Raw genomic sequence first — 19,358 nt, forward strand, 5'->3', positions numbered from 1 at the left:
AATAAAACTGCCTAGCCATTTAAAACCCCACATATATTTCCAATAAACATCTAAAACAATGAATGAATCATCCTTGAAGAAATATTTAAACAATAACATTGTGTACTTATTGGGGAGGATAATGGTTTGTTTTGATAGCCACTGACTTCAATGTAATAAACAGGTCCATGGACTCTCGATGTGATCACTCTTGGTCACTCTTCTCTTCATTTTGGTAGTGTCTGTACTCCGGTTTGAGCTCCCAGGTGTTCTTGTGAGTGCCTTTGACGTTGTAAATGCCAATGTCCCGAAGAATCTCCTTTAAGTAAATCTACAGAAAATTAGAAAAAAAGTCTTATATTAGGTAGCCTTAAATTTAGAACATATCTATTCCATATTCATGAGAGCATAAGAGAAGTGAGTTAACAGTAGCATGCATTTTGACGTGTTATTTTAGCACTAAACAACACAAGTTCTAATGTGAAAACACAAGCCACTGTGAACAAGCTTCTTTCCTAGCTAGGCATGTGATGGTATTCGGTAATACAGTGTTTCACGGTAATTAAAATGCACAGTATTGTTATGGTGGGCACTTCAAAATACTGTAAATAATTCTAGATAACCAGTCAATCAAGAACACTCCATATATACTGCATAAATGGCACATGCACACTTATGTAAACAAAACCAGCATGGATGAGAAGCATTGCTGAAGGAGGAACGCAGCCGACCCTTTATCTACCTTCTAAAAGAATCAAGTCGGAAGTGTCTAAATATTTTGGGTTCCATCAAAATACATTGGGACTGTTGGTCGAAGATGGTTTACCTTTGTGTAAAAGATGTGGCAGAAAAGTGGCAGCAATACATAGGAACACCTCCAGCAAGTATGCTCATCTGTGGGACAATCATCCCGTGCAATTCAGCTATATAAATGTAAGTTGTGACAGTTCTGCTTGTTTTACTAATTGTTTTTGAAAACTGAGAGACAACACTAAGTGACGACTAAATAATTACGTGTAGCTGGCTCAGTTGGTAGAGCGGATCGGCCACTAACCACAGGGTTGGTGGTTCAAATCCCGGCCCACACGACTCCACATGCAGAAGTGTCTTTGGGCAAGACACTGAACCCCAAGTTGCTCTCAATGGCAGGTTAGCGCCTTGCATGGCAGCTCTGCTGTCATTGGTGTGTGAATGTGTGGCGTGGTACAGTGTAAGGCGTTTTGAATACCGTTTAGGTTAAAAAGGCGCTATATAAGTGCAGACCATTTACAAGCTACACAGTAACATTTGTGTCTTGTAGTAACAATTAAAATACAGTTAAAATCAGCTAATATTGAGTTCTGTAATTAGTAATGGGGCAAATATTCATAAGGGAATTTACAGGTTTGCAGCTTTGCACTTCAAGATAGTGACTACCTATTTTACTTTATATTTATTCTCAAATATTTGTTTACTTTATACATTTGTAAAACATTTTTATTGTATATTATTTTATTTTTTGTAATTATTTAAATGTTCAATTCAATTGGTATTGACAAAAGTAATATAAACTTGTTTATCTTTCAACACGATTTTGTAATGTGATTCAATAACGTGATATTAATGTATACCGTAATAAAATCTTCAGCAATTATCATGATGTGAAAATTTGAGGCTGTCACATGCCTACTCCAAGCACTTATGAACGTGCAAGATTTTCACACAAAAATTACAAACATTTCCTATTGTATGGCTTCAAAAGACTTGTTATAAAAGTAGCCCATTGGGCTTGTACATTATATTCCAAGTTTGGGTCCACTATAAGCTTTAAAATTGAGTCATTGTCAACTGCTAATTGTATTGAAAGGCTGACTGGGATATTCGTAAAAAAAAAATGTGTGTTCTGCATAAAAAAGGAATCCATTCGGGTTTAGAGTGACATAAGGGTAAATATTATGACAGAACTTACATTTTTTATAGATTACATTTTTGAGAAAGGACAGGAGGAGAGGTGGTCACGTTGCAAAACAAGCATTAGAATTGCACAGTAACTACAAGGAATCGTTCTGAAATTGCATCTTTATAACAAATCTGGAGACAATTAAATCAGTATAGTGAACATCTTTAAACATGTTCTTTTGTTTTTAGACCAAAACTAATCAGCTGCATCTGAAAATTATTTTTGATGGCAGTAGAAAACTAGACAGAGTGCACTCTCCAAGCCTATGCTAAAACAAGGATACAGTAGTTTAATATTTAACCTGTGCCCCTAAATGTGTAACTCACCACAGGCTGTTTTGTGATGTCCACTAGATCCTTGATGTTATAATACTGATGCTTCTCAAATGCAGAGAACAGCATGTCCAGCACCTGCTGTTTATCTGCTCGTGCCCTCTTCCCTTCTTCCTTCTTCCTCTTCTCATAATCCAGCTAAGAAAGAAATGTAGCAAAAACCGTATATCATCATGCAATTAGACACTAGATACACAGACATACATCTGTATGATGATGATGCAAAAGCATGACCTACATTATAGGCGTGATTAGCCACAGGTTTGTAGTTGGTGGTAACAGCCTTATCGAGCTGTTGAGAGAACCTAAGGGGTTTAGACGACTCCTCAATCTGCAGTCTGTAACAGAAAACAACATCCTGTCTGAGCTCTAGTTACAGTTGAAGTCAGAAGTTTACTTACACCCAAGCCAAATACATTTAAACTCAGTTTTTTACAATTCCTGACACTTAATCGTAGAAAACGTTCCATGTCTTAGGTCAGTTATGATCACTACTTTATTTAAAGAATGTGAAATTTCAGAATAATAGTAGAGAGAATGATTTATTTCAGCTTTTATTTCTTTCATCACATTCCCAGTGGGTCAGAAGTTTACATTCACTTTGTTAGTATTTGGTAGCATTGCCTTTAAATTGTTTAACTTGGGTCTAACGTTCTGGGTAGCCTTCCACAAGCATCTCACAATAAGTTGCTGGAATTTTGGCCCATTACTTCAAACAGAACTGGTTTAACTGAGTCAAGTTTGTGGGTCTCCTTGCTCACACACGTTTTTTCAGTTCTGCCCACAAATTTTCTATCAGACTGAGGTCAGGGCTTTGTGATGGCCACTCCAATACCTTGACTTTTTTGTCCTTAAGCCATTTTGCCACAACTTTGGAGGTATGCTTGGGGTATTTGTCCAATTGGAAGACCCATTTGCAACTAAGCTTAAACTTCCTGGCTGATGTCTTAAGATGTTGCTTCAATATATCCACATAATTTACCTTCCTCATGATGCCATCTATTTTGTGAAGTGCACCAGCCACTCCTGCAGCACAACATGATGCTGCCACATCCATGCTTCACGGTTCGGCTGGCAAGCCTCACCTTTTTTCCTCCTAAAATAATGATGGTCATTATAGCCAAACTGTTCAATTTTTGTTTCATTAGCTCTGGTCTAAAAAGTAAGATCTTTGTCCCCATGTGTACTTGAAAACTGTAGACCGTTTTTTTTAATATCGGTTTGGAGCAGCCTTTTAGGTTATGTCGATATAGGACTCGTTTTACTGTGGATAAAGTTACCTGTTTTCCTGTTTCCTCCAGGATCTTCACAAGTTCCTTTGCTGTTGTTCTGGGATTGATTTGCAATTTTCCCACCAAACTACAGTATGTTCAGCTCTAGGAGACAGAATGCGACTCCTGACTTCCTGAGTGGTATTACGGCTGTGTGGTCCGATGGTGTGTATACTTGCGTATTACTGTTTATATAGATGAATGTGGTACCATCAGGCGTTTGGAAATTGCGGAGGCCTGACATTTTTTTCTGAGGTCTTGGCTGATTTCTTTTGATTTTCCCATGATGTCAAGCAAAGAGGCACTGAGTTCACAGATGCACCTCCAATTCAGTACACCTCCTATCAGAATCTAATTGGCTAATTGCCTAAAAGTTTGACACCATTTTCTGGAATTTTCTAAGCTGCTTAAAGGCACAGTTAACTTCTGACCCACTGGAATTGTGATAGTCAATTAAAAGTGAAAAAAATCTGACAGAAAATAATTGTTGGAAAAATTACTTGTGTTGCATGAAGTAGATGCCCTAAACGACTTGCCAAAATGATAGTTTGCTAATATTAAATCTGTGACGTTGTTAAAAAATGTGTTTTAATAAATTCAGCCTAAGTGTATGTAAACTACTGACTTCAACTGTACATAGTTAAGAGTTTAATGGTGTGACCCCTTTAAACTAATTGGATTTATACTACCTTTTCAAACATAATTTGGCCAGGTGCCTTACCATGTGTACCCTATGTTATAGTATGGTTTTGGTAATCTTTACCTCAAAAAAGGTATGACAATCTTTGAATGTTGGCTTGACAAAGCATTGTCAAAAAGTTTAAAGGTTTAAGTATCCTATAGGCCTTGTGACAGACAGATAATAGATAATTACAAACAGATAATTTTTGATTGTACACTACAGGAAATTGTAAGTCCAAGCACTGAATTTATATAAATCAGCTACGGTAAAACCGTTAGTCCGATCAGTTCAAAAATACAAAACAGCCGAAGTGAGAACAGGCTGAAGGTCTGTGCCAAGTTTGGTGGGTTTAGCCAGAAACACTAGGAGGGGTCTTATTTAGAAATTTTGGTCTCAGGTTAAGGCTCAATATACTTCTACACGAAACTGAAGAACGAACAGGTGTGACATCACTTAGAACAAAATCAGTCCAAAAAGAATGTGTTTTTAGAGTTTGTTTTGGTAGTTCGGAACAGCTCGCCTGGGCAATCTTTTAGGAAAAGTTTTTACTGACTGCCTTCTTACTGTCATTGGTCTGAGTCATCAGTAGGTGTGACCTGGAGCTCCACCTATCAAAAGGCAGACAGCTAATTCTATTTATGTTTTCAGTCAGTCAAGCTGAGTCAACATGAACACAACGGCACGTAGAGTTATTAGTGAGCTGATTCAAATTTACCTACAATCACTCGCTTGGAGAAATTTTCCAAGAACAACTAATGCGTCATTTTGGTTGTTTAATTAGTCTACAAAAGTATTCAAATCCACTTAAATACGCTTGAATTTTCACAAACAGTATACCATTACTCGGCTGTTTGGAACTTCTTTTTACCCCTGAAAGAAGAACGAATTAGAACTTCTACAGAAGTATATTGAGGCCTTAATACTGGTTAGGGCCTCCCTTTGCTGCCAAAACAGCCTTATTTCTACATAGCATGGATTCCTTTAGGGATTCTTAAAAAACCCTAAACTAAGTTTGTATAACAGTAATTAGCTTTTTATAAAAGTAATACATGTCTATAGTGCAGTTTGTTCTCATTTACACAGTTAAATGTGTGTGAGACATATACAGTACATATACAGTGTGTACAATGCATAAACATACCTCTTAAGCCTCATGTAGTTCTCACTAACGGCCGGTCTACATTCAGCTCTCTGCACCACCAATCCTTCCAGTGCAATTTTGTCTTTGTGAGAAAAGAGACATTAACTTAAGACAGTCATAACTGCGCAGTCGCAGCTGCAACCACATTGTGCAGGCTGTGGTGAGTGATTGTTGGGCTATGAGATAACTAGCAACCACAAATCTTCAACACACCAACTTTTTAAATGAAGCTATAGAAAGGATGTTTTATGTGCTGTTAGGTTGAATGATTTTCCCCATCAAAGGTTCAATATTTGCATCAACGTTAGTGACAAACCCACAACCACACAAAGGATGTTCTTGCATGTTCTCTTTAGATCTTTCATCAAAAAGCAATCATAAGCAATCGAAAAGCAATTTTACTATTTAAACACTATGGTCATTCTGCATACAGCTTGGCTTGCCTGGTCCTTCCTGGACCTCCACACAAGCAGGGGGCGACGGTGAGCACTCACCTGGACCTGTACCTGAGCCGCTGGCCTCAGCATCTGACTGCCCTATAAAAGGGATGGCAACATGAGAACAAGGGGGAGTACATCCCAGATAATCATGGCACGCCAAGCCTCACGGCAGCTATTACACAGTAATCAGCGAAAGCACACGCACAGACACAAACCACGCAGAAACAACCAGCGAGCCACACACAACCCCAAATCAATTTTAAGTCTATTGAACCCAACTCGAGCTCCCTGAAGAATTTCCAGGGCTGTGTATATTTATATATAATAAAACAGTGCACTCATCAGTCAGTGAAAATATGGGCATCAGCCATTTTTCAGATCCATTGCATTAAAATCTAACAAGAGTACAGGTATTTGTCTTTGACTTATATCATCAAGGGTAATTATTCGGCTGATATTTAGCCATTTTGGGACTACTGGCATCAACCTACTTGGCTAATTAACAGAAGTTCCATTCTGTCTAGTGTAAGTTCCAAAATCAGTTTAGTAAATGGACAGTGCTGAATCTGAATATTGATAATTTAATTCGGAGTACACATTACTTATTTTGTAAAACATAGTGTGAACATTTTGTGTAAAACAAGTGTTAATTTGTTGTGCATATTGTCATTAATTAAACAATATTAGGCTATATGCACTCACTGAGCAATTTATTAGGAACATTATACTATAGGCATAGATATACTTCCTACGAAATCAAAGACTAACGGGTGTGACATAATTTATTTCTGATGGTTCGTAACAGCTTGCTTGTGCAACCTTTTAGGAAAAATAATTACCGGCTTCGTAACACCTCCTTACTGCTACTGGTCCACGTCATTAGTAGGTGTGACCTGGAGCTCCACCTACCCTTTTTTTTTCTCCCCAATATGGAATGTCCAATTCCCAATGCACTCTTAAATCCTCATGGTGGCGTAGTGACTCGCCTCAATCCGGGTGGTGGAGGACGAATCTCAGTTGCCTCCACGTCTGAGACCGTCAATCCGCACATCTTATTATGTGGCTTGTTGAGCGTGTTACCATGGAGACATAACATGTGGAGGCCCACGCTATTCTCCGCGGCATCCACTCACAACTCACCACATACCCAACCGAGAGCGAGAACCACACGTTATAGTGGCCACAAGGTGGTTACCCCATGTGACTTTACCCTCCCAAGCAACTGGGCCAAATTGGTTGCTTAGGAGACCTGGCTGGAGTCACTCAGCATGCCCTGGATTCAAACTTGTGAGTCCAGGGGTGGTAGTCAGCATCAATACTGGCTGAGCTGCCCAGGACCCCAGCGCTCCACCTACCTTAAGGTTGACAGCTGATTTTGTGTATGTTGTTTAGTCATTTAAAATCAATGTGAAAAAGTTATTAGCGAACAGTTGCAAATATACCTACATCTGTACTATCGTTCACTTAGCGACATTTTCCAAGACCATGCCAAGCAATTTTGTTTTGTTTTATTAGTCTACAAAAGGAATCAAATTAACTCAAATACTCAAGTGCCCATTCACTCATGTGCCATCTGCAGCTAAATCCATTCACACTTCTTTCTAAAGAAAGACATGCCTCTATCACCATTCATTTTTCTGTATACTGAACATTAACACTTTTATTATTTTTGTAAAAATATTTGTGTCATCATAAATTACAATAACAGTGTGTAACCAGCACGGTCAGAAAAGTATACAGTGGTGGCAAAAAATGTATTGGCACCCTTGGTAAATATGAGCAAAGAAGGCTGTGAACAAAAATCTGCATAGTTATCCTTTTGATCTTTCATTAAAAAAAAAAAAAAAAGACAAAAGTCTAACCTTAAACTGTAAACAGTTGAAACAGGAAATATATAATTATTAAATAAATATTTTTTCTCCAAAACGCATTGGCCATACTTACTGGCACACTTAATTCTTTTTGCAACCTCCCTTTGCCAAGATACCAGCTCTAAGTCTTCTCTTATAATGCCTAATGAGGTTGGAGAATACATAACAAGGGATCTGAGAATCTTTACAGATCTTTCAAATTCAGAGGTCTATGTTGGTGGACTCTCCCCTTCAGTTCACCCCACATATTTTCTATAGGATTTTGATGTTTGTTTTGAATCATCCAACAAGGGCCCATTGTAAGCTTTCTGGCAGAGGCAGCCAGGTTTACATTTTTTATCAGTTGGTATTTGATAGGGTCGGTGATGCCATGTATCTGAACAAGATGTCCAGGTCCACTTGCAGAAAAACAGCCCCAAAACATTCAAGATCCAGCAACATATTTAACCGGCATTGGGGACTACCACATCTCTGGTGTTCGCTGCCAAAAAGCTATTTTTTTTTGTTTCATCTGACCATAGAACCCAGTCGCATATGAAGTTCTAGTAGTGTCGGACAAACTGAAGACACTTGAGTTTGTTGTTTGATAAGAGCAGAGGCTTTTTCTTCTTGAAACCCTCCAAAACAACTTGTGGTGCTGTAGGTGATGTCTGATATTGTTTTTGGGACTTTCTGACCTTAAGACCCAACTAATTTCTGCAATTCTTTGGCCACTTGAACCATCCTTTACACCATGCATGGAGACAATACAGATACAGAATTTCTAGGAAGTGCCAATAACTGTGGCCAATGTGTATTAAAGAAAAATATTTAACAATTAAATATTTCTGCTCTTTCAATTGTTTTACTTCAAACACAGGTTAGAATTGTGAATTTTTTTAATAAAAGATCAAAAGCATAAACAATGCAGATTTTTTTTTTCTTCTTTGCTCATATTTGCCAAGTGTGCCAATATTTTTGGCCACCACTGTAATTAAGGCCTAAGAATACTTTGTTTTTGCAATTTGCATTCAGCATGCATGCAGGGATCAGCAATGCGCAAACCTGAAGTATACTTTGGCCTTTAGAAAGGCAACACAGTCGTCCAGGCTCAAAGTGATCTGGAATGTGGAAAAATGAAGTATACCTGGGCCTTTAGCACATTCGCATCATTAATAAATGTAAAGAAGACAAATTAAACATTTTTACGGCATATACACTAACAGTCAAACGTTTTGAAACACTTACTCAAAACTGTGTTATGATGCTAAAATATAACACAGTTTTGATTTATTTTGGATTTTGTTTAGTCACAACATAATTCCCATAATTCCATTTGTTATTCCCTTTGCCTAGAATTTGCAGACATGTTCTCTTGACATTTTCTCAACCTCTTTCTCAACTTCTTGAGGTATCACCCTGGGATGCTTTTTAAACAGCATTGAAGGAGTTCCCATCTATGTTGTGCACTTATTGGCTGCTTTTCATTATTATTTGGTCCAAGTTACCAATATCAAATACTTTTTTTTCTAAGTGGTGGTGGTGTACTGGGCTAAAGCACATGACTGATTATCAGAAGGTCACTGGTTCTATCCCCACAGCCACCACCATTGTGTCCTTGAGCAAGGCACTTAACTCCAGGTTGCTCCAGGGGGATTATCCCTGTAATAAGTGCACTGTAAGTTGCTTTGGATAAAAGCATCTGCCAAATGCATAAATGTAAATGTTTCAAAACTTTTGACCTGTAGTGTATATTACTTGCTATTAGGGCTAGGTGATAAAATGGTATAGGTATTTATCGACGGAACACCTTTATCGATAACGATATAATTTTTTTTCAAAATAACGCTCAATAGTTTCATTTAAATGCATTCAAATGGAAATAGACATGATTTGGTTGCATGAACAACCCCAAACAGCCATATGGCTTGATAAAGGAGCATGCTACGAGCGACAACCAAACAAGTTGCGTTGATGTGGGGTTCGGTTGCGGCATCGCCATGTGACATCAGAACACATGAACCATGCAAAAATTTGTGCCGTGCCTGCCAGCGATGAGGAGATTATGAATAAAATAAAAGGATATGTCAGCTCGACAGTGTGGTCGTTTTTTGGTTTCTTTACATCTGACCAACGTCAGAACACCGTTGTGTGCAAGCCAACATCAGAACACTGCTGTGTGTAAGCTTTGATAAAAAAAAATAAATAAATAAAAAACGTCCCGGCAAAGTACGCAAACACAAGCAACTAATTATTTCATCACTTTAACCGCTTACACCCTTTGAAATATGCAGCATGTCATCTGCCACAACCTACATCTACCTCACCTCAATAAATAACCCACAAGCGGTCCACGATGGCGAGGTACTCAGCAACAATGCCTTATGAGAGATCCTCCAAACTATTTTTTTAACATTTTATTTATTAAGTTCAATAGTTTCTTTAGCACTTATGTATTTTATCTTCATACAAGACATAAGAAGATATTTGTTTAAATATTATTTTGTTTTTGACTGTTAAAACTAAAATAATTTTTTGTTTGCATTAATAGAGTGGGTAAATTACAAATTAAATTCAAATTCAAATTCCTACTGGTATTGGTTTAAAAAAAGGTTATTAAAATGTATCAATAATTATCGATACCAAATTATATGAAACATTATACCGTGGTACTTTTTTTTAGCTGTATCTCCCAGCCCTACTTTAAATCATCATTGATTAAAACAACTTATTTCATTGACATAATGTGAATTCAGCTCATAGAATGAGGTATTAAGTCATTGATAACACATTTTTAAGGTTTTACTGAACATTCTTATATTTAAATGTACTTCTAATCGCCTCCCACAGCGGTGTGGCAGGTGTCTAAATGTTTGGAAATGGTATACTGCTACTCGGCTGTATAGAACTTCTTTTTTACCCTTGAAAGAAGATGAATAAGAACTTCTACGGAAGTATATTGTGATCTTAATACTGGGTAGGGCCTCCCTTTGCTCCCATTTCTGCCTTATTACTTCATGGCATGGATTCCAGAAGATGTTGGAAACATTCCTTTGTGATTCTGATCCATGTTGACATGATTGCATCACATAATTTCTGCATATTTGTTAGCTGCACATTCATGCTGCAAATCTTGCATTCTACCACATCCCAGAGGTGTTCTATTGGATACAGATCCGGTGACTGTGAAGGCCATTGAAGAACAGTGAACTCATTGTCATGCTCATGAAGCGAGTTTGAGACAACTTTTGCTTTGTGACATAATTCAAGCTGGAAGTAGCCATTAGAAGATGGTTAAATTGTGACTATGAAGGGATGCACATATTTCCAGCCTTCAACTGTCCAGTTTTGGTGAGCCTGTGCCCACTGCAGCCTCAGCTTTCTGTTCTTGGCAGACAAAAGTGGAACCCGACATAGTCTTCTGCTGTTGTCTGCATGATTTTATGCATTGCACTGCTGCCACACGAATGCTGCCACATTGCATGAATAAGTAGGTGTACAGTTTTTCATAAAAGTGCTTAGTGAGTGTATATTGGCACTATATCAGACTTTGGCTAACTTGCTTTCTAGATGTAGTAACCGGTATTGACCTTAAAACAAATTCATATAAACCAACTTCTTGTAATCTTTAAAAATAATAATTAGCATGGTGGTTAAAGATCTGGACTGTTAACCCATGAAGTCATAGGTTCAATCCATGGTAGAGGTGATCACCATACTACCCTTGAGCAAAGTACTAACAAAAACCTGTGGTTGCTCCAGGAGGATTTTTCCAGTTTTTAGCATTCTGTTAGTCACTTTGAATAAAACACATCCAATAAATGACAAATAACAAGAATCTAAGATGCTAGCCAAAAAGCTAATCATTAATCTAAAAATAACTTATTTTTCATAAAAGCAAATGGTATATGAAATCCTCTGATCTCACCCTGTCACTCTAGAAAAAAAAAAAAAATTTGGATTTAAAGTAAATGGAGTTGTTCATGCATAGACACCACCCAAGCCAAGCAAAAAAAACTCCACATTAAATCAAGGAACAATTAAGACTTTAAGTTGATTTGTTTCCAGAAACATGTGAAACTTGAAGGCCCACTCTAATGTCTGTGTCCATCAAAACACCAGACACACATATTGAAAGGCAAAGAGGTCAGGCAACTCCAAAAGCGTAAAAGACCAGATCAAAGCAGATATACCCTAATATCTGATTCATCTCACAGAACAGACCGAAAAAGAGAACTGTAAACAAAACAATGAAAGACAAAGCATGTACAGAGCACGAGGTAATTTAATTACTGATGTGCAGGACAGCCCAGAGGTTGCACAAACGACTTACCGTATGTGCTGTTTGAAAGCAAAAGTTCAGTTTTAACAAGAAAAACCAGAGACATGTTATAATAAATTCCATTAATAAGTACATAATATAATAGTTCATTATCACCGACAATGGATATTTTTTAAAAGCACATGAATTCCAAGTTTTATGATATTTCTAAGCATTCTATGTATTAACAGCTAAAAATGTCATGTTGATTAGTAATACTTTTGTCAATGACTTTTTAATGAAAGTTATTATAATATATTACAGAACAAATTGCATTTCAATCTATTTTACTCATTACAGTTCTATTCAAATTTTAGTGCTTGACAACATAAGCTACTTTTTACAACGGAACACTAATTTCACGTTCAATTGTTTTCAAATATTATCAGGGTCAGTGATGAGATGCTTATTATTTTTGTCCAGATCTATTAAATTATTCAAGAATCCATTTCAAATATAATTCACACAATTACTTGAGAACACCTCTTCTATGATGAACATGTTTTCAATTACGGAGTTCAAACTCATGTTGATATTTTTAATGGGACTTAATGTCAAAAGTGTCATGTGGTGTAACCATCTGTACAATGAAACAGCAAAATATTTTCATTAAAAGCTTAAATTCTTGAAAACAATATAATATAATAATATATATATATATATATATATATATATATATATATACACACACTCACCTAAAGGATTATTAGGAACACCTGTTCAATTTCTCATTAATGCAATTATCTAATCAACCAATCACATGGCATTTGCTTCAATGCATTTAGGGGTGTGGTCCTGGTCAAGACAATCTCCTGAACTCCAAACTGAATGTCAGAATGGGAAAGAAAGGTGATTTAAGCAATTTTGAGCGTGGCATGGTTGTTGGCGCCAGACGGGCCGGTCTGAGTATTTCACAATCTGCTCAGTTACTGGGATTTTCACGCACAACCATTTCTAGGGTTTACAAAGAATGGTGTGAAAAGGGAAAAACATCCAGTATGCGGCATTCCTGTGGGCGAAAATGCCTTGTTGATGCTAGAGGTCAGAGGAGAATGGGCTGATAGAAGAGCAACTTTGCCTGAAATAACCGCTCGTTACAACCGTGGTATGCAGCAAAGCATTTGTGAAGCCATAACACGCATAACCTTGAGGCGGATGGGCTACAACAGCAGAAGACCCCACCGGGTACCACTCATCTCCACTACAAATAGGAAAAAGAGGCTACAATTTGCAAGAGCTCACCAAAATTGGACAGTTGAAGACTGGAAAAATGTTGCCTGGTCTGATGAGTCTCGATTTCTGTTGAGACATTCAGATGGTAGAGTCAGAATTTGGCGTAAACAGAATGAGAACATGGATTCATCATGCCTTGTTACCACTGTGCAGGCTGGTGGTGGTGGTGTAATGGTGTGGGGGATGTTTTCTTGGCACACTTTAGGCCCCTTAGTGGCAACTGGGCATCGTTTAAATGCCACGGCCTACCTGAGCATTGTTTCTGACCATGTCCATCCCTTTATGGCCACCATGTACCCATCCTCTGATGGCTACTTCCAGCAGGATAATGCACCATGTCACAAAGCTCGAATCATTTCAAATTGGTTTCTTGAACATGACAATGAGTTCACTGTACTAAAATAGCCCCCACAGTCACCAGATCTCAACCCAATAGAGCATCTTTGGGATGTGGTGGAACGGGAGCTTCGTGCCCTGGATGTGCATCCCTCAAATCTCCATCAAGATGCAAGATGCTACCCTATCAATATGGGCCAACATTTCTAAAGAATGCTTTCAGCATCTTGTTGAATCAATGCCACGTAGAATTAAGGCAGTTCTGAAGGCGAAAGGGGATCAAACACAGTATTAGTATGGTGTTCCTAATAATCCTTTAGTGTGTGTGTGTGTGTGTATATATATATATATATTTGGCATGAACAGTGCATAAAAATACTAAATTATTATTTCTTTTTAAAAATTAATCAGTGAAATAATTATATTTCTATAAAAATAAAAAAATTAAACACTTGTCCACCAAAAAAAAGATTATTTTGTCATATCTTGAAATATCAATATTTTGACATTCTTATGAAAAGGCAAATTTTGTTCAGGTAATTTGGTGTAACCCTGAGAAAACTTCTTGAGAATCTTGACTACATGATTAAAATACATGTTTGTAAAATATATATATTTTAATTAAGTATGTTACACTCATGTATTGCAGGTGCAAGCAAATCTATTTTAATATCTTTTACATGATGGTTACACCACATTTGTTAAACCTACATGGACTCAAAGATTACATTTCTACAAACTTGACACCGGTTTAAAAATAGGTCTTATAACCTCAGACAACCTTATTTGTCAATGACCCATCAACTAATGACGTTCCATATAACAGCATTTTAAATACATTCTTCTTACAAATTAGTTTTAGGCTGGGTTTTCTAAATCTAGTTTGATCACTACACCATACATTAAATGTTTACATTTTGTGAGATTTTGGTTCTCACCTGAAGAATTTTCTGTAAAAACAGCCAGGGTCTGTCCACCAACAGTCTGCAGAGTGAATGGATGTTCTCTGGGGGCACGTACCACAGAGGATTTCTCCCCTATGGTGTCTATGGTGGTAAGCTCCTCATTGAGTGTGAAGGACACCTGTTTATGCATAAGGTATTCAAACGATCAGAAATACGGAAACCACTTCAAGCCCAAAATAGAAGACTGAATGTTTCAAGAAATAGTGGTTACCTCTGCCTTGCCTTGATTCCTGTGAAAACAAGTACAATGTGTTAATTAAAAATAAGCTGTGCATTTACAACTCCAAAAGCATGTAGAAGCATAATGTTTTACAACATACTTGCAAATGCGGAGCTTTCCAACTTCTCCTCTCCATGTTGCTTTGGCCCATTGTTGTGACAAATACTTTGGGACCTGCGAGTCAAATGCAGTTCAGTTCAGCAGCAGCCTGAGATTAATTTAGCTCCAGTGTTCCCAAACTACTGACCAAATCGTTTTCATGAATTCTCCATGACTTTCCAGTCGTTTGAGATTATAGTATAAGGATTTCAAAATCATTTTATTAAGATTGCACTCACAAAGTGTAGCCTCATTTCTAGCCGAAGCCTGGATTTAAGATTGTAATGATATCCATGACTTTTCCAGGCCTGAAAATAACTCATTCAAAATACACTGTAACTCAGTTTCAAATCATAATGCACACTGCAAAGCCGTTCAAACAAATAATCTGGGTTTGCACGGTATTTGTAGATGGTGAATCTATAGAATGAACAACAAAACAACATGAAACAAATGCTAATAGAGGAGAAATATTATCTATAAGCATTAGCTCTAGCTAGCCGTACACACTTACTTTGACCAGCCAGACACCAGTGTTTTGTTTTGCACCAGTTAAATCCACCTCTCCTTTATCTGACATTCTTGTTATTATTTTGATATATTAAAACCTTATTATTTAACGTGGATTAAATAGACCTCTTTGTTACGCCACACCAACATCAACAAGCTAACGTACCACCAAAACAGAGCCGGCTGAACGGTGGCCCATTAGAACCAAAAGTGCTAGTGCTACATAAACGCGTTGGTGAATCCAGTTCGCTTATGACTCAGTACACTTGACATTGCACAGCTATGCATATAGGGAGTTCCTTCTTACACGACCTAGTTGAAACCACTCTACAATAACGCTAAGGTGTTTAAGTCCCGCCTGTGTTGGCTTGAAACTGTCCGCTAAAACAACAGGTGCACAAAAATAATTTCCTCAAAATTACTTTCTTCAAGTCATCGATCATCTCTTGTCTAGAAGCCCCTCTACCTTTGCCGTCAATATACATGGGTCAGCGGGCGGAATTTTCACGGGAGTACTTTCCGCACCCCTTCAGTGTTCTGGCGAACATCACACCACCTTGCCGATTGTCGCTTCGCTGGTGAACAAAGCCACCAGCCTTGCACTCCACCAGCCTTGCACTCCACCAGCCTTGCACTCAAATTAATCCAATAAAGAATGCAATAAGTGCAATAATACAGCATTTGTTGCAATTTGTTGTTGAGATTATCACACATTCTCAATAAAGAGCCCTTTTTCCTCTTCAAATCACAAGTATTATGCACAACCGCTTCCCTATAGTGAGCGTTGCATCATATCATACAGTGAGCAAACCAAATTGCTGTCTGTCCCATTAGATGGATGCAAGGCGAGCCCCAATGGTTATTTCAGAATGGGTGCAAAAAACAATCGAACATGGTTTTAAGATCCAATTTGCACACCGGCCACTCCGTTTCAACAGCGTTCTGTCTTCCACGATTTCATCCAAAGATGCGCCAGTGTTACGAGCCGAAATATACAGTCTCATTGTGAAAAACACAATAGAGATTGTGCCAAATTGTCAAGCATAGAAAGGGTTTTACAGCTGTTATTTTCTTGTTCCAAAGAAAGACGGCAGACTTCGGCCAATCCTGGATCTAAGACATTGAAATCGCGCACTAATAAAGCACCCATTCAAAATGATTACTCAGAAACTGATCTTATCGCATGTACGGTCACACGATTGGTTTGGATCGATAGATCTGAAGGATGCATACATTCATATCCAAATTGTACGACATCACAGGATGTTTTTGAGATTCGCGTTTGAGGGAACAGCGTATCAATTCAAAGTCCTATCAATCTATTTGCCTCTGGTATTCTAAGTCCCAAGCCCAACTGGGAATGGATGTATTGGCACACAAATTGCCGGCGAAATGCAAATATGCGTTTTCCCCTTTATGCCTTATTCACTCTGTCATATGCAAAATCCAAGAGGACAAGGAAACGGTTCTATTAGTTGTGCCGAAATGGCCCAACCAGCCATGGTTTCTGCAAATGATGGAGATGCTGTACAGCTCACCATGAGAAATACCACTGAGGAGGGATCTCCTCTCTGCGCAAGGCACAATTTGGCATCCCCAGCTCCAGCTGTGGAACCTGCATGTGTGGCCCTTGAACGGGTGCACTGCACACGCCAGAACTGACATGTTCAGTCATGAACACCATTTTACAGGCCAGAGTACCATCCACGAGATGCCTCTTTGCACTAAAATGAAAGGTGTTCACTGATTGGTGTCTCTTACATGGCAAGGACCCAGTTAACTGCACCATACATGAAATTCTATTATTTCTTCAAGAGCGATTAGCTGCGAGATTCACCCCATCAACGCTCAAAGCATATGTGACAACTATATCTGCCCCCCTTTGAGCCTTTGGACTATGTTGAACTGCGCATGCTCTCCGTTAAGACCGCACTACTGCTGCCTCTGGCCTCAGTAAAATGGACTGTCTGAACTGGCAAGTATGGACACACAAAAGGAATGTCTATCTCCAAGCAAAGGCTATTATCCTGGCTTATGAGTCGCAGTGTAAGACGTGCCAATTGGTGTTAAAGCACACTCAACTAGAGGCATGGCCTACTCATGGGCATGGAAGAATGGTGTGTCCTTGAAAGACATATGTTTTGCAGCAGGATGGTACACTCAAAACACATTCACAAGGTTTTACAACCTAGAAGTAATGTCTCTTTTTTCACAAGTCCTGTCTGTTTAGAGCACTTGCTATTCATTATCCAAACATATATATACTTATGCCCTTCCCTTTAAGTACAGGCTCCCCATCATTTGCACAACCACCTTCATTCAGGCCGTTATAATTTACCATAAAGTCGCAAGCACATTCATATAAATAAACTCTGTTCCCGACTGAGTGGCCAACACGAGGTATGCACTCATTGAAGCATACTCATGTCGGTTGCCGTCCCACAAGACTGCAGCACCATGTTTCCTCTCTGGGAATTATGTCATGTAGTGCGGCATGATGGGATTCTGGTCAGCATATGCGTAGCTACGCAATGTCAAGTGTCCTAAGAGAATGTCTTGGTTACGTACTTAACCTCAGTTCCCTGAGATGAAGGGAACGAGACATTGCGCATGCTAGCTGCACTACAGTTCTCAGTCAGAAATTCTGAGGAAATGGTGTTTGTGCACCTGTTTTTATAGCGCAGAGTTTCACGCCAAAAAATGCGGGCTCAAATACCATAACCAATATTAGAATATTGGTGTTATTGTAGAGCGGTTTCAACTAGGTAGTGTAAGAAGGCACTCCCCATATGCGTAGCTACGCAATGTATCATTCCCTTCGTCTCAGTTAACTGGGGTTACGTACATAACTGAGACGTTATTTAAGCTGCTGCAAAGTTACATATACAGTACACTGGCAACCAAATAATACAAATAATGTACAGATTTTGCTCTTTTGTTTAAACTGGTACTTTAATTCACCAAAGTTGCATTCAACTAGTAATGTTCTGACAAAGTATAGTCAGAACATTACTTATGAAAAAACAGCACCAACTCTATTTGAAAAAAGTAGTTTTTGATCAAATCTAGACAGGGCCCATTTCCAGCAACCATCACTCCAACACCTTATCTTTGAGCAGTCATGCTAATTTAGTTCTAGAATATCACTTGCCATTATATCAAACACAGTTTAAAGCTATTGGGTTTGTTAAATGAAGCTAAACATTTAAGCTTGCCACAGTATGCAATTGGCTGGAATGTCTTAAGGTCTATAAAAGGTACAAATAATAATAATAATAATAATGGCAAAAAAGATATAGCTCTGTAGAAACTCAGTCAATCATTGTTTTGAGGAGTGACGGCTATACAATGCTTGAAATTACCAAATAAACTGAAGATTTCATACAAAGGTGTACACTACAGTCTTCAAAGACAAAGGACAACTGGCTCTAACATGGACAGAAAGAGATGTGGAAGGACAGATGTACAACTAAACAAGAGGATAAGTACATCAGAGTCTCTAGTTTGACAAATAGATGCCTAACATGTCCTCAGCTGACAGCTTCATTGAATTCTACCCGCTCAACACAAGTTCCCCGTCTGTCGCTCACTTTGACGTTGTGTCGAAGAAGCGACACTAGGGTATCTCTTGAGAGCCTTTTGCATCTCTGAACTATGAGAAAAGGCCAATGAGAAATTGGCAGACAGAATTGGTACGGTATAAAGGGAGGGAAATGCGTCTGTTTCATTCAGAAATTTTATTCGGAGCCGACCGGTTGTGTATGCAGCGAGCTGCGAGTCACACACTGTTCCTCCCATCTCTGAGCGATTGCTGTTGGATCTACGGCGCATATCAGCGGCTTTCTCCTTCTCTGCACGGCAGTGCAGCTTTGCCCCTGGGCACTTCGACAGCGCAGTTAAAAGAGTTATTTCTCTAAAAGAGTTATTTTCTCTAAAAGAGCATATACACAGCTGCCGTTGAATGTCCTTTTCAGGACGCATCTTTATAAAGATGCCCTTCCACCCCTGTGTAGTTCCTGGATGCAGTAGAGTGCTTTCCG

At 38.5% G+C, this 19,358-nt stretch overlaps 1 protein-coding gene across 6 annotated transcripts; it reads right to left on the bottom strand.

The window, feature by feature from the left end:
* Positions 1-162: 162 nt before the first annotated feature.
* Positions 163-15,610, bottom strand: LOC127644260 (general transcription factor IIF subunit 2-like). Of its 6 annotated transcripts, XM_052127354.1 has the most exons (10): positions 15,323-15,462; positions 15,048-15,228; positions 14,810-14,883; positions 14,701-14,719; positions 14,463-14,607; positions 5,839-5,880; positions 5,345-5,426; positions 2,489-2,588; positions 2,245-2,388; positions 163-310 (listed from the first exon to the last, which is right to left on the bottom strand). In XM_052127354.1, exons 2-10 carry the CDS (start codon positions 15,129-15,131, stop codon positions 185-187), a joined length of 816 nt encoding a protein of 271 aa, XP_051983314.1. In that variant the 5' UTR covers positions 15,132-15,228; positions 15,323-15,462; the 3' UTR covers positions 163-184. The 6 variants fall into 6 exon arrangements, with proteins under 6 accessions (XP_051983314.1, XP_051983317.1, XP_051983315.1 ...); XM_052127357.1 differs by lacking the exons at positions 15,048-15,228; positions 15,323-15,462 and adding an exon at positions 15,485-15,610; XM_052127355.1 differs by lacking the exon at positions 15,048-15,228 and having other exon boundaries at positions 15,323-15,544.
* Positions 15,611-19,358: the final 3,748 nt, after the last annotated feature.

This window comes from Xyrauchen texanus, chromosome 5 (assembly GCF_025860055.1).
Source record: "Xyrauchen texanus isolate HMW12.3.18 chromosome 5, RBS_HiC_50CHRs, whole genome shotgun sequence".
NCBI classification, from domain to species: Eukaryota; Metazoa; Chordata; class Actinopteri; order Cypriniformes; family Catostomidae; genus Xyrauchen; species Xyrauchen texanus.